The sequence below is a fragment of the Grus americana genome, chromosome 11 (genome assembly GCF_028858705.1).
Source record: "Grus americana isolate bGruAme1 chromosome 11, bGruAme1.mat, whole genome shotgun sequence".
Classification (NCBI taxonomy): Eukaryota; Metazoa; Chordata; class Aves; order Gruiformes; family Gruidae; genus Grus; species Grus americana.
The window spans coordinates 15,434,095-15,447,526 of NC_072862.1; the positions used below are offsets into that span (position 1 = coordinate 15,434,095).

Below are 13,432 nucleotides of genomic sequence, written 5' to 3' on the forward strand. Positions count from 1 at the left end.
GAACAGTGGCATTTTATTTTGCACCTAAGGTATTATATTGTTAGAAGGTCATGTTATTCTCTTGATAGCATTCTACTTCATATAAAACTCTAAAGATAAATTGAGAGATTAACACACTTGAAAGAACAAGATCTTCAGCAAACAACAGGGACGTTACTACCAATTACAAGAGGAATATACTCATTATATCTTGGGTATAAAAAAATATCCCTCTTTGTACAGGGTTTTACAACATTCAAAAATCTTATTTTATCTTCTCGTTTCCCTTAGAAAGAAGAACGTAAGGCCTAGAATAAAAAAGTACTGGTCTTGATCTTTGCCCATTGAGGGACATATCTTCCCACAAATTGAAACAGATGAAAAGCATTTAATTTTGCCATCTGCAACCAAATCAACCAATTTGATCTAAACCTTGCCCAAGTTAGGGAAAAGGCTTTAATCAGGCTTTGGCTCACTTTCTAAATGTGGCTGAGATGTTTTATAGCTCTTTCCAGAAACCAAACCTTCACTATAAATCAGCACAGCATATTACCTGCTCAGCTTCATATATGCACATGTGTTTCCGCGACTTGTTAATAAAAGCTATTCTGCCTTGTTATAAAAGCTAACTCCACATTTTCTTCCTGAATCTTTTCAGAAATAGGCTAAAAGCATAAGAAAACAACTTCCACTTAATTTATTCTCTTCCCATCATTAATTAGTGGAACAAATATATTATCATACTTAAAATACACTCTGGAAATGTGATTTTAATATACTTTATTGAAAAAGTACACAGTTTTAAATTGTTTTCAATGGGACAAAGCAATGGTCACCTCTATCTACCAAGTCCTTTTTTGATGAATCATGACTACCATAAGCCAAATTCACACCTGCATGACTTGCAAAGTAAAAAGATAAATCTTTTTTTCAACATATCTTTAAGAATTTATATCACCAACAGTTTAAAATCATGAAATGCTGATGCTCTGACTATATTTCATGTCCTCTATGTTGCACCATTTCCCAGTTCACAGTTTATCCACGTATTAGCATGCCAATTGAACACATCAGTCAATGTCACCTTGAGAAAATCGTCAATAGCAGAGGAAGAAGAACAAGAGGAGGTTTAGCACTAAGGCCTGAGACACCACCACATTCTCTTGCATTTTCCTAAAGAGAAAAAACAAAGGAAAATAAATACAAACCATGACATTCAATTATGATACATGATTATTTACCAAACTACATAGGCAGAAGAGGATTGGTGCAAACAACAAAACCCATGAACTAAATACACTCAGCAAGTAATACAGGTACACATTCTCATTTGAACAAGTTTAGATTGTAGACTGAAAGTCAGCATGATCAACAAGCATCACACAATCCCCTCCATGCCATATTTTAGGTCTCATTCTACATTGTATTACACCATCAACGGCACGTTACTTCAGAGTAAAACGGATGTCTACGAACATATGCTGTACAAGCCACTGTAATCACATCCTGGTCTCTATCGGGTCTCCTTGGCACTCTAGAAATAAGAGTACTATGCAGAACAGAGTAGTAAGTACATGTGGTGATCCCTCCCAAGCAATACTATGTGTAACCATAATGACTACAGCATGACAGTTGAGATGCTGAAGCTAGTTACTGAAAAAAACATTAACAGCACAAAGCTCCCAGCCATGTCTAATAAGGAATCTTGTGGTCAGTGCTTGAGCCAGACTAAGCTCTCAGATATTCCTGGCTGCCAGTCTGTGCTCACATCCTACCACGTTCTTTTGTATGATACAAAATGGTCTACAAAAGCAGCAAGTCAAGACATTGTCTACAGGAGTACTAAAAAGATTTGCAGCACTTACAATGCTACTCACTTCCCCTACTACTGTGTTCTCAGTGTTCAGAATATTTCCTGGTGTTTCATCTTAGCAGATTATTTTTCTATTATTTTTTTTTAAAGAAATAAAACATCTATCAAAGTCTAAAAGAAAGGAAAAGTAGGTAGAAACTTACTTCAGGGTGAAATCCATGACAAGATTCTGGGCGTCGTCTTATCTTCTGAGATTTTAAACGTTCACATTTAAGGGATTCATTATGTGCAAGGTAGTTAAGGAGAGATCTTCTGAGCATTGCATTTTAATGTCCTGAGTTCATGTGAGTGTTTTGAAATGAATAGAGTGAAAATCTTTCAGCTCCTTCCTTCCTCTCCATCAAAAACCCAAGGTGATGTGTGTGGTCAACACAACAAAAAGAATCATAGAATCACAGAATGGTTTGGGTTGGAAGGGACCTTAAAGATCATCTAGTTCCAACCCCCCTGCCATGGACAGGGACACCCTCCACTAGACCACGTTGCCCAAAGCTTCATCCAGTCTGGTCTTAAACATTTCCAGGGATAGGGCCTCCACAACCTCTCAAAAGAAGATAATTCTACTGTTTTCTCCTCAGTGATGTGTAGTTTAGACAGTATCATTTGCACTTAAATTCCTAACCTGTCTTTCCATAACAGGTCTGCAATGAAAGCACACTGCAGGCTACTTTTGATAAATTCCAACTTACGTGAGAAAACAAATCCTGAACTACAGAACAGCACAAAATAAAAAGTGGGGCAACTAAAATTTGAGCAATATATTTACTTTGCTAGATTCTTTATATTTTTGGAAAGCAGGCCTCTGAAACATTTTCGGTACTCTAGTCCAACCCTAAAATAAAGAGATATCTATATTGTAAGGAGTTTTATAAGTTCCAATATCAGGAGCTCCACTCTCATAAGGAAATTACATACTTGGAGCATACTTACACCAGTCTGGCCAGTATAGCAGTTTAGATCTATCTAAAGATGACCAGCTGTCTGAAGATGATCATGGCCTTATGATGCTTACAGATGCACATAAGTCTGTTTGCTTAATACGTACTGGCTGTTTAAAAAAAAAAAAAAAGTGAATTCTCCTTGAAAATAAGTAAGAATGCATTCTCAGCTGGCTTAATTTCAAACAGCCCCAGCACTTTATAATGGGTAATGATGCATTCTTATGTAATGCAAGTTTTACATAATAAGAAATTTTTCAATGTTTGCACCTTGAATCTCTGACAACTTTCAAATGAAAGGATATATCTTATTTCTATAGGTGCCATGGTAATTGGTGGGATGGAATCACAGAAGCATTCATTATCTACTACCACCATGAAGAGATTGCTGCTTGGGATTTGCTGGATAACAAAAGACCTGCAAATTAAAAAGAAATCAAATAATGGTGACGTTATCTGTTTTTCTGAGCAACAGGGGTTTTTAGGGGTTTTTTTTAACTTGTCAACAACACCTGTATCATAGTCACAAACATCATCAATTTTATATATCATACTATATCTCCACACCTTGTAGAAGTAGAGGGCCTTGGCCAATGCTTCCCTCAGTTCACAGAATACGGTCGTCAGTTTTGAGATGTACATGATGCTGAAAGGTACAGGTGACGCAGAATGCATAGGCTTATACTGCTGATATGGTAACACGGGGACTGGGACACAAGTGAATTACCAAGGAGTTTATCAGATTTTTCTTTTTCAGATTTCAGTACCGAATCTCTGCTCTATTATCAATACCTAGCTATGTATTTATGGTCTGGAATTTTTACACATGAAATGGATCTGCTAAAATAATGAAAGTTCTTCCGCAGCCACATAGCGATAACTCACAGTTCCAACCTTAGGCACTACAATTACATTAGGGTCTTTATTCACTCTGGGTCTTGCTTGAAGCAACGTGAACTACTGAGAAAGATTCTCAGCTTTCATCTGTTCTCTTGAGAGTAATTTTATGACTGAGCCAACAAAACAGAGATTAAGCCTCAAAATCTTCCCTAAGCGAGGAGATTTATTTTAGAATAATGACAACTATATGGTACAAATATGGTGATAACTCAGCACCACATTCAAATCAAGACAAAGTAGGCAACTCAAAAGGAGGGTGAGAAATAAAGACATTGCTTGTAAGAAGGAAAGCACCCAGAGGAGAGCAGGGAAGGATCCTGTGGGCACTATTCAATGATCCACATAGTTACAATGAGCTGAACTCTTAAGCACACACCAAAGAGAAAAGGGGGAGAAGGCAAAGCCAGACAGACGCTGTTTAGCCTTTTCTTTGAAATTCAGGACACAATACAAAGAAAGGCTTTAAGGCTCAGACCCAATTCTTGATAAATTTTTAAAACAATCTGTCAGAATTTATATATTGTATCAACAGAATATCTGCCATATCAAATTTCACTGAAATCTGGCAATTCCGGGAATTAGGTGTTTTTCAGTGTGGTATGCTGGTAAATGTACAGAACGTTAAGTGAGGGTTTGAGCACCAAGATGATGTGGAGAGAATATTTTTCCTCAGACATCTTTATTTAAAATACATATTGTCTTACTAAAATAACCCCTTGCTTTTTCCAAAGATCACAGAAGATGAAATAGTGGAGGGGGCAGGGAATATTCAAACCTAGCTTCAGAAAAAAAAATTTGGAAAACTTACCATAAAAATGTTGCCAACGGAAAGATTAAACACTTTTCAGTATTTTTTAAACTTACTGAACCTCCATTAAAATTACACTTAGAGTGATCTGCAATATGTTAGCTTTATGTTTATACATGAAATATACATTTATGGCATAATGTAAAAGGCTGAACTTTATAAATGTACCTACCAAACAGCTGGAGCATGTAGCAAGACTGACATCATTGTAATGGAGCATCTGTGGCTTTGTGGATTTGTGTGTGGGAGAAATGGGGCCAATAAAAGGAAAGGAGGGAAAATCTTTAACAGACAATAACACCAAAATTGTACTGCATGAATTTCTCAAAACAGTTACAAATAAATCAAACTGTAAAGGACAGGAAAAAAAATATTAATTTTATTCCCAGAAACTGGCACAATTTGGATTTTGTGCAGTCTGAAACTTATATTTATTGTATTTTTAAAAGTAGCTCAGAAAAGGACCTGAAGGGCATAAAGTGTTGTAACAATTAACCGGACGCTAAATGATTCATTTCTTTTTTTGATGAGAAGGGAGTAATTGCTCTTTCGTTGTACCTACCTGTGCCTGACACCAAGTCCTTTCGTGATAGCCCTTTTTGTGGCCCCCAGGTGAACACTGAAGCCTGTGAGAAAGGAGGTACCATACAGCCAGGCGTAAAGGGGCTACTTCAGGAAAGGTGGGGACACTGCCCATTTCGTTTCGTCTTTCACCCACTTCTCTGGGGTGGCATGAGGGCTGTGCAGTATAGGCTACTGCTTCCCCAGAGAAGAGATGGGGGGAAAGAAAGTAAAAAAAAAAAAATAATTTGGGAATTTTTCCTATCAGTTCATCAAGCTGGAATGAAAAATGACAGCACTTTAACCCAGGAGAAAGTTTCCACTACAGAACTATGATGCTGAGTAAATTACTATATGGCTTCTCTGACAAAATACTCAAAAACTACAAAGGCTTGCAGGAATTAAGTGATATAGAAAATTTTGCTAGACCTGGTAGTTTGGGGAATGCAGTATATGCACGGATTGATGGAAATTATGAATTAAAGGAACTGCAAAGAGCAATATATTAGGTTAAGTCAAAAAAACTTTTCTACTTCAAGAGTTATATGATAGATATCAACTAACTACACTGGTTCAGTTTACCAAGCAGTGAATATTCTTACAAATCTACAGTCTGTTTATCTATTTCAGATGTTTGTGAAGTCTAAGCTTGTGGTGACTACCACAGAATATGTCACTGTCACCAAAACAGCCATAAAATATGAAGCTTTTGGCTCACTGCAGCAATTTTTTTCCCAGAGTGCATAACAATATCTTAACTAATATCCTGCAAAGTGGAACAACTAGCTTCTCATCCACCATACAGGAGGGAAATTAAAAAAAAAATGTTATCTTCCACAAGCAGTAAATGAATGTTTTCCCTTTCACAATTCTCAGACATAATCTTGAAATGAAGTTGTAAAGGCAAGTGCGCGTCCTCACCAGTCATTGACTTGTGAGGTCACAGGCAAAGGATTAACGTATCAACAAGTGAAGACAGAAGATTGAAGACAGAGGTTGAGTCGAGCAAATAATTAAGGACAAAAAACCCCTATGTCCAATTTAGCTTTCTTTTCTATTAATAGAATGTGCACAAGCAAATTATAGTTCTTTCAGCTGCTGTAATTTAAGATCATTTTGCAGTCATGAGGTATTCTTACCCTCTCTAGATCAATGGCAAAGAAGTTTCTGCCAGTCATAACCACCGCAGTTGCTCTGTGACTATTCGGATAATGCACATGGCACTGCTTCCATGCCCAGACTGGATAAAGCACACAATCATCCCCGCAGCAGGTCATCTCTTTGAGCTCAACTTCCAGTTTCCATGGTGACATGCACATGCATCTTTGAAATTCATTTTGAGTGAACGTTCATGCCAGTAAATCTCAGGAACTGAACATTCACAGAAAACAAAAGGTGCATAACCACAGTCAGAACAAAGTCTTTCAAATACTGACGTATTCCACCAAAATGTTTCATTGTGTACACCAAGATGCAGTTGCAAGGGAGAAAAATCTCTAGCAAAAGAGCTTCCACGACTGCAGTGGGAAATAAAGTTAGTTGCTGACAAAGTAACAAAAGTGGTCTTGTCTTTTAAGGGAGCTCCACCGTGAGTCTCTGAAGTTTGTATCACAATAAGCGTTTCTGAACACCTGCTGGCTTAGGCTGTCACTTGGCCACTGGCAATATGGGAACCAACTTCGGGGACAGACTAAGGGGTTTTATTGAACTTTCTTCCTGGTTTAACAATCAAAAGAAAGTCTATGTTTAACAGCCTATGTTTAATACTTATGGAGAATGTTTCATGTTTAAAGGGTAAAGCTCTTTTTGTGCTAAGTAATGTAAATCTTTTCATTTGAACCTTTTTCCTTTTCACCAGTACCATCGCCATCATTTGATAGTGACAGCACAGAAAAAGCCTTGCATATGTATATATAAAATGGAATAAACTATTGGGGCTCCTGTTATGTTGAAGCCACATTGAGTCAATAAGAACCTTATTAATAATTTCTCCTCCATCTTTCATCCAACTGAGGAACTAGTTGGGTTTATTTGATGTGCAGGTTCAGAGGCTTAAAATGGACCTGAACACAAACTGCTTCTTCCTGTTGTGGGGAAGGTGAGGAAGGAAGAAATTTAATACTTGAAAGGGTTAGAGACAGGAGGAGGAAATCTAACCATGCCAAACTATTTTGTTAATGAAGAAAAAAATAAGAACAGAGAGTGAGTCTGCAAGAAAGTCTGTATTTTGAGTCAGAACATTACACAACACTTTTCTCATGTTGCCCACACTTCTGTTTCTAACTTATTTCGGTATTGGCCCATAAAAAAACATCTGCATAAATATCATACAAATTGATTTGGTAAAAAAAAAAAAAACAGCTTCATGTTTTACTTGGAAATAGTAAATATTTCCTAAAAAAATGCAAGTATTTATTAGTCTGTTCCTTGAAAATTAATTTTTTATTGTGGAATGAAACAGGAAAAGACTAGGAATTCAAGTACTGCTGCATTCATAATGATATTTGCTATAGTCATGCTTATGAAGGCATGATAAGAAAGCACACTTTTAACGTCTGGTGGCTACATGACTCTTCCCACAGAGAACCAGTTCTTTCTAATTTCTTAAGATAGCCTAGAATTAGGAAAGCATCATAATAGGTCTGTAATACAAAGCTTGGAGGGCAGTCACACCAGCTGCCGTTATGCACGTAACTCAGGTTCCTACATTAGAAGGGAAATATCTCCAACTCTGAGCAGAGTACATGCGGAGACACAGACTGCTGAAGGATGATTCAGAGCAGGAGCTTGGCTTTGGTGATCTGAATCACCCTCTGCGGGAGGGAGGGTCTTTCTCTCCCTTTAATGGCTGAATAGCGATCCTGCAGAGAAATGCGTCCCGAACTGGGTGAAATGTGATGCATAAAGCTAAGTGCAGACTACGGCACCTGTTCTAAAAGAGCCAGCACACTACATTCAAACTTGGGGTTTTTGCCAATTTGAATCTCTTCCTTTTGCTTGTGTATTTAAAAGTTTTCCTATAGTTATATATTATATTGTTATAATAATTTCTTCCACAGACTATGTCTTAAAATGACCAAAAAACCACCTAATTTCAAAAAAATCAGCTCTTTTTCTTATTATAAGAATTACTTTCTCCTGTAAGGAGGAATAATTAGAAGACATTCTCAGGGCAGTAGGGGAGTAAGGACTGAGCTGACACTACTCTTGCTGCACTCCCCTCTTTCCACACCGTGTGCTGCTTTTTCTTCCTTTCATCTTCCAGCCTCTGAACCTCTGGGGCGGCAAAGTATCAGAAAGGCAGCTGGGAGAAGGACTAACCTCCCTGGAAAGGAGGGAGATGTTCCAAGAGAGAGGGAAAGGGCAGGGATGACAGGACAAGCAGTGTTGGTGCCCTGTGGGAAAGGGACAGAGGGAAGAGGGTTATTAGTTGCCGCAGCTGGTGGCTTTGTTGTGGGGCCTCTGCAGTCTGTCCCCTTAGGGATTTTGGAGCATCTCCCACATAGATGAAAACAGGCACGGCAGTAGCAAGGCACAGCCAGACCCTTTCTTCTTCCCGGCCGCTGTAGTCATGAGGCTGCTATAACTCCTGAAGCAAGACGACCAGTTTACTGGCAAACTTGAAGATCCCACCATTCTGTAAGTCACTTATTTCCTTGCTTCATGCAGGTCATTGCTTCACTACAACTACCTGAATCATAAGGTGAAAATCTGTATGTGGAAGGCTTAACATCTTGTCTCTGAAATGCTGCAGGCTTCAAGTTTCCTTTCCTAACATAGCTGGATGCACACGAGGCGAAGCTAAGGTAATTCAATTTCAAACATGCGAGAGAGGGGTCTTGTCCAGCTAAGCAAACGTAACCTTTAAGTCATTTACTCTCTACTATTTGACTACAACATCTGCTATTAAAGGAAATCAATACTACTGTTAAACAGCTTAGTCTCTGCATTTCCGTGCAGGAGAGAGAATCCATTTCCTTGTCCACTGGACAGTTTTGGACAGGATATAAACTGAACACAGGCCTCAGGTTTCCCTACTAATAAGCAGGCACCTACATAGCCCCAGACAAACCCGAGCTTATGGATGCAGAACATTTTGTATGGGACAGAGAGCTGCAGAGAGGACACAGTCATATGAGGCTGTTAAGTCATTTGTTGGTCACTTGCACTGAACTATGTTCCTTTTCCTGGCTTACAACCACGCTGCCATTAGCTGGCAGCCAGTGACACCGCTACACGACTTGTTTCAATTGCAAAGAACAGTAATAAACCTCCTAACAGCATTCAGAAATTTTTGATTTTTCAGAGCCATTTTCCTCTTATTTCTCCAGACAGTCGCAAAGGTTGCAAAATGTTTGAGGGAACAAAATGAATGACAAGGGCACGGAACTCTGAAGATACTTACAGGATAAGACTACACTTGAGGAACCAGAACATTTAGAGGAAATATCTTCCCATTATCCTGCAGAATGGAAGATGTTTCTTTGCAATTTGCGGATGATTTGAGCACAGCACCAACATTAAAAGCAATTCAACTTGTTTAAAAACAATGCTGTGTGCTTCTAGTTAAAACTTAATTCTTGTTTTCTCACAGAAATACTGCATTATTGTGCTTTGTTTTAAACCATGCTTGTTCACAAGTAAGAATTATTGATCTACACAGTGTAATTTACAAACAATATTATTTTTTTAATTTTACAAAATATTCTGCTATTACATCTGTGCTCATGACAAAAGATGCTATGCAGTAGAGTATGTGGTCACAATAAACACACTGCTTAGGCAGGATTTTAATCCTATAAATATTTAAATGGCTGTTCAGATTCATCTTTAATTTCATGTTCGGGACCTTTAACAGCCTGATTCAAGGGGGAAAAAAAATCCATATGTGCGTTTTTTATTTGTTTCTGTAATGACTGTAGGAACGCTTTAATACTATTGTTTAATGTTAGAGTGATGACTGTGGGACTTACATTCAAATTATAACTAGAATAATATCTCATTTTTGTGTTAGCATACATCACTCCTGCACATACATAATCATATCAATCATTTTTAGGAGACAATAGAAAAGAACTTTTAGCTACCAGTTGTTTTGCCTATGCAGATGAATCCTAAAAAGCATGAAAGAATTTTATTGCAAGTAGTTTGAACGGAAATAAACTGAGGGCAATATTTTCAAACTGGCAACCTAAACACATGCACAAAGATGTGGAAAAAATAGTCTGAATTTCCATGGTACTCAACTCAGATGGCCCCACTGGGCACTCCAATGCTTCAGCATCTCTGTAAGTTCAGCCATTTCCCTCCAGGCCTTTCAGCATATTTTTTGAGTGCAAACCTGCATTAATGAAGTTTGAGTATTTTGGATTAAGATTAGTCATTACTTTGGGATTACATTTCAGATCTGTCAAATTTGATCTTTCCTATTTTTTAGAGAAAGAAAAAACATTACAAGCACCAGGGTACAGTAAATGGAAAATATTGTGCACTCTGCACTCAAATATGTGTTACTCACATAACTGTTGGTTGCAAACGTTCAACCCTAATGGTCTGGAACAAACTTTAAGCATTCAAGTGAAGTGCAGATATCCGCTGTGCTGTTTCCCAACTCCTATCATGTGCTTTCCAGGCTGCTGGCTACATTTCCAACCCACATTTCTCTCACTTATCACATTTTTTAAATGAATGAATGAAATGTTTATATCTCAGTCAAATTGGGCTACTTGGGGTTTTTTTCGAATAAATGATGATAGAGAATGGAATATCTTTAATGCAATTTATAAAAATAACATACATGCCAATACCAACATTTTTGAGAGCTGGAGCAGTTAAAGTATATGGAAAAAAGCAGCTAGTGGTTCTCTCACACAAAAAGAAATAGATAAACTCTCAGCCTCAGGCCTGCAACCTGACCCCACGCTAGCAAAACGTTGCTACCACGTACAGCCTGACCGACTTCAGCACGATTTGGTATCAGTAAAAACATACCTACTCAAAGCAAAGTTTAGAATCGAGGATTTAAATGAACAATATCGTCCTCACCGTTCCTGCGTCTGCTGACGGCTAGAAACCCCGGAGAGCTGTGGTATGGTTGGCAACCCCTCTGTTTCGGATAGGAAACCCCCGAGCGCCATTCCTCTTTCGTTATCAGTCAGGGGATGCTTTCTCAAATCATTCATGCTCAGACAAGAGTACCTTACCAACTGCATATTAGAAACGTTACAAACATCCAAAAGCTTTGAGTGTACAGAATTTAGGATGAAAAGAGTACTTTGTGTAATGAGGAATTTGACAATGCTCCTAAGCTTTCTAGCCCACCCTTATGAGGATGTAAGATAATGCAGAGTTTCAGGTCGCTACGTTTAAAACAGACTGCAAAATTTTTACAAAGAAACCAAGCCCAGAAATCCCACAAACTTTAAATAGGAGTCAAGGTTCATACCCCAAAACAAATCTGAGCTGAGTGTGGCAATACGTGGGTCTCCATAAGCAGACCTGATTCTACCATAAACTGCTCGGAAGGAACACCAGAGGAGATACAGTGATTGGCACAAAGCAAATCACAGCAGAGGTCTCGTAAAGCTTGGACTTTGCTTTTCCACACTGGCACCTGGTTAGCAGGATGATGACGGGGACGTCAGAGAAGTTATGCAGACTGGACAATGCAGTTCTTCCGCAGCACGTTAGCCAACATGCTACTTAGTAGCTGTGGTTTGTACTGAGAGACATCTCAGACAATGATTTTAAAATGTTAGATGATGTCTAAGCTAGATTCTAAATGTAATTTAAAGATTAAAAAGCCAGTTGATTTCCCTCTGATTTAGGAACGCTCACAAATAGCACATGACATTGCAAAAATAACTTTTGAATTGCATGAATTAGTAACTACTCTTTTCCACAGATTTAGGTCTACTCTATTCTACAAAGCTAATATGGCTCTAGCAAAGAGCTATGCAACACAAACTGAAGTATAAAAACCAGAGATGATCAGGAGATTCACATCAAAAGTGTAATAAATCCTAGAACTGAAGTGTTCATCGGATGTTTTCCCCCAGTGTGTTTTGCAAGCATGTTGTTAATTTATTTCTGTAAATATAAACTTTAGCAACTATTGAGAAGACCGCATCTGAAAGAACTAAGTCATCTTCTCCATAGCTAGTTAAAATTTCATAATATTTAAGGTAATATATAAATGTTCCCTGGATGGTACTCAAAACTGAAGATTTATGTCATTTTTCCAAGTTAATGGTTATTAAATATCTATTAAGGTCTCAAATCCTTTATAAAGAGAAGTGCTAAGTGTACAGATGCCCAAGCCACATTTGCATTGTTTTTCATCAATCAGTGATAGCAATTTCTCACAAGTGTGCCTGGCTTTAAAAATTCACTGCAATGTCTTCCAATTTTAATACGTTTTCCTATTCCAAGCCATCTTTTGTTTATATATTTATATTACTACTCAGCTCAATATATTATGGCATTCATACAACTTTTTAAATCTCCTGTCATTACAAAGCATCCTTTCATTTTGTCGGCTACTATCTATCATTTGGTTAATATTTATATCTGCCTGTTTAAAATGTAAAATTATGTTAACTTCTAGGTAGTGGTAATATTTACATTTTATAGCACTACTGAGCTTAAGTATGAACAGTGAATGGGTGGAGATCACCACCTTCCCGCGCAGAAGTTTTATGTACAAATTTCTCAGGCAATTCAGCGCTAGACTGATTTGGAAGACATAAGTAAGGAAGGAGGAGTTAAGAGAGAGAGCACCTCTCCTCCTACTTGTCAGAAAAACACCCTACAGTGAAACTAATCACAACAATAATACACTGAATTGCTAGGAAGCTGACCCATGTATCTCCAAGATTTCACAGAACTTGCAGATGGACACATGGTCAGTGCCATGAAGTCTCCTAATGAAAAAGTAGCACACGTCTGCAAGAAAAGACCACTGTACATTTCCTCATCTTTCTCTTCCTTCTATAGAGTCCTCCTCTCATTCAATATATATTCCTTGCCATTAAAAATGCCCTTTGAAAAAGATTGGTATGGTCAGAATTTTTTTTACATTGAATATACTTTTTCTCCTTTGATTCACAGTGATTCTTTCATTTTTTTATGGTGATTTTTAGCTTTTAAAATGATGATTACAATGCCAAGCAAATCGAAAAAGAGAATCTGAATACAGATTGTCATGGTTTTGTCAACTAAATAAACAAACTCCAAGATTTTGATTTTTTGGGGAACACTCTAACATAGCAACTCAGAATAATAAGGAAAGACTATTTTCAATGTAAGGTGGCATCCTGTGTTTAAGCAGCTACAACGCTCCTGAATTCAACAAGCATACTAACAAAGTTCAGA

The 13,432-nt window shown here is 37.8% G+C and overlaps 1 protein-coding gene across 2 annotated transcripts in view; it reads right to left on the reverse strand.

Annotated features, from left to right (window-relative positions):
• Positions 1-806: 806 nt before the first annotated feature.
• Positions 807-13,432, reverse strand: part of CACNA2D3 (calcium voltage-gated channel auxiliary subunit alpha2delta 3) — a 460,032-nt gene continuing 447,406 nt past the window's right edge. For both annotated transcript variants that reach the window (XM_054838171.1, XM_054838172.1), the window contains 3 exons: positions 3,093-3,208; positions 1,996-2,075; positions 807-1,152 (listed from right to left, as the gene is read on the reverse strand). In XM_054838171.1, the coding sequence (XP_054694146.1) occupies positions 1,060-1,152; positions 1,996-2,075; positions 3,093-3,208 (289 nt within the window). In that variant the 3' untranslated portion in view covers positions 807-1,059. The remainder of the gene's footprint in view (positions 1,153-1,995; positions 2,076-3,092; positions 3,209-13,432) is intronic.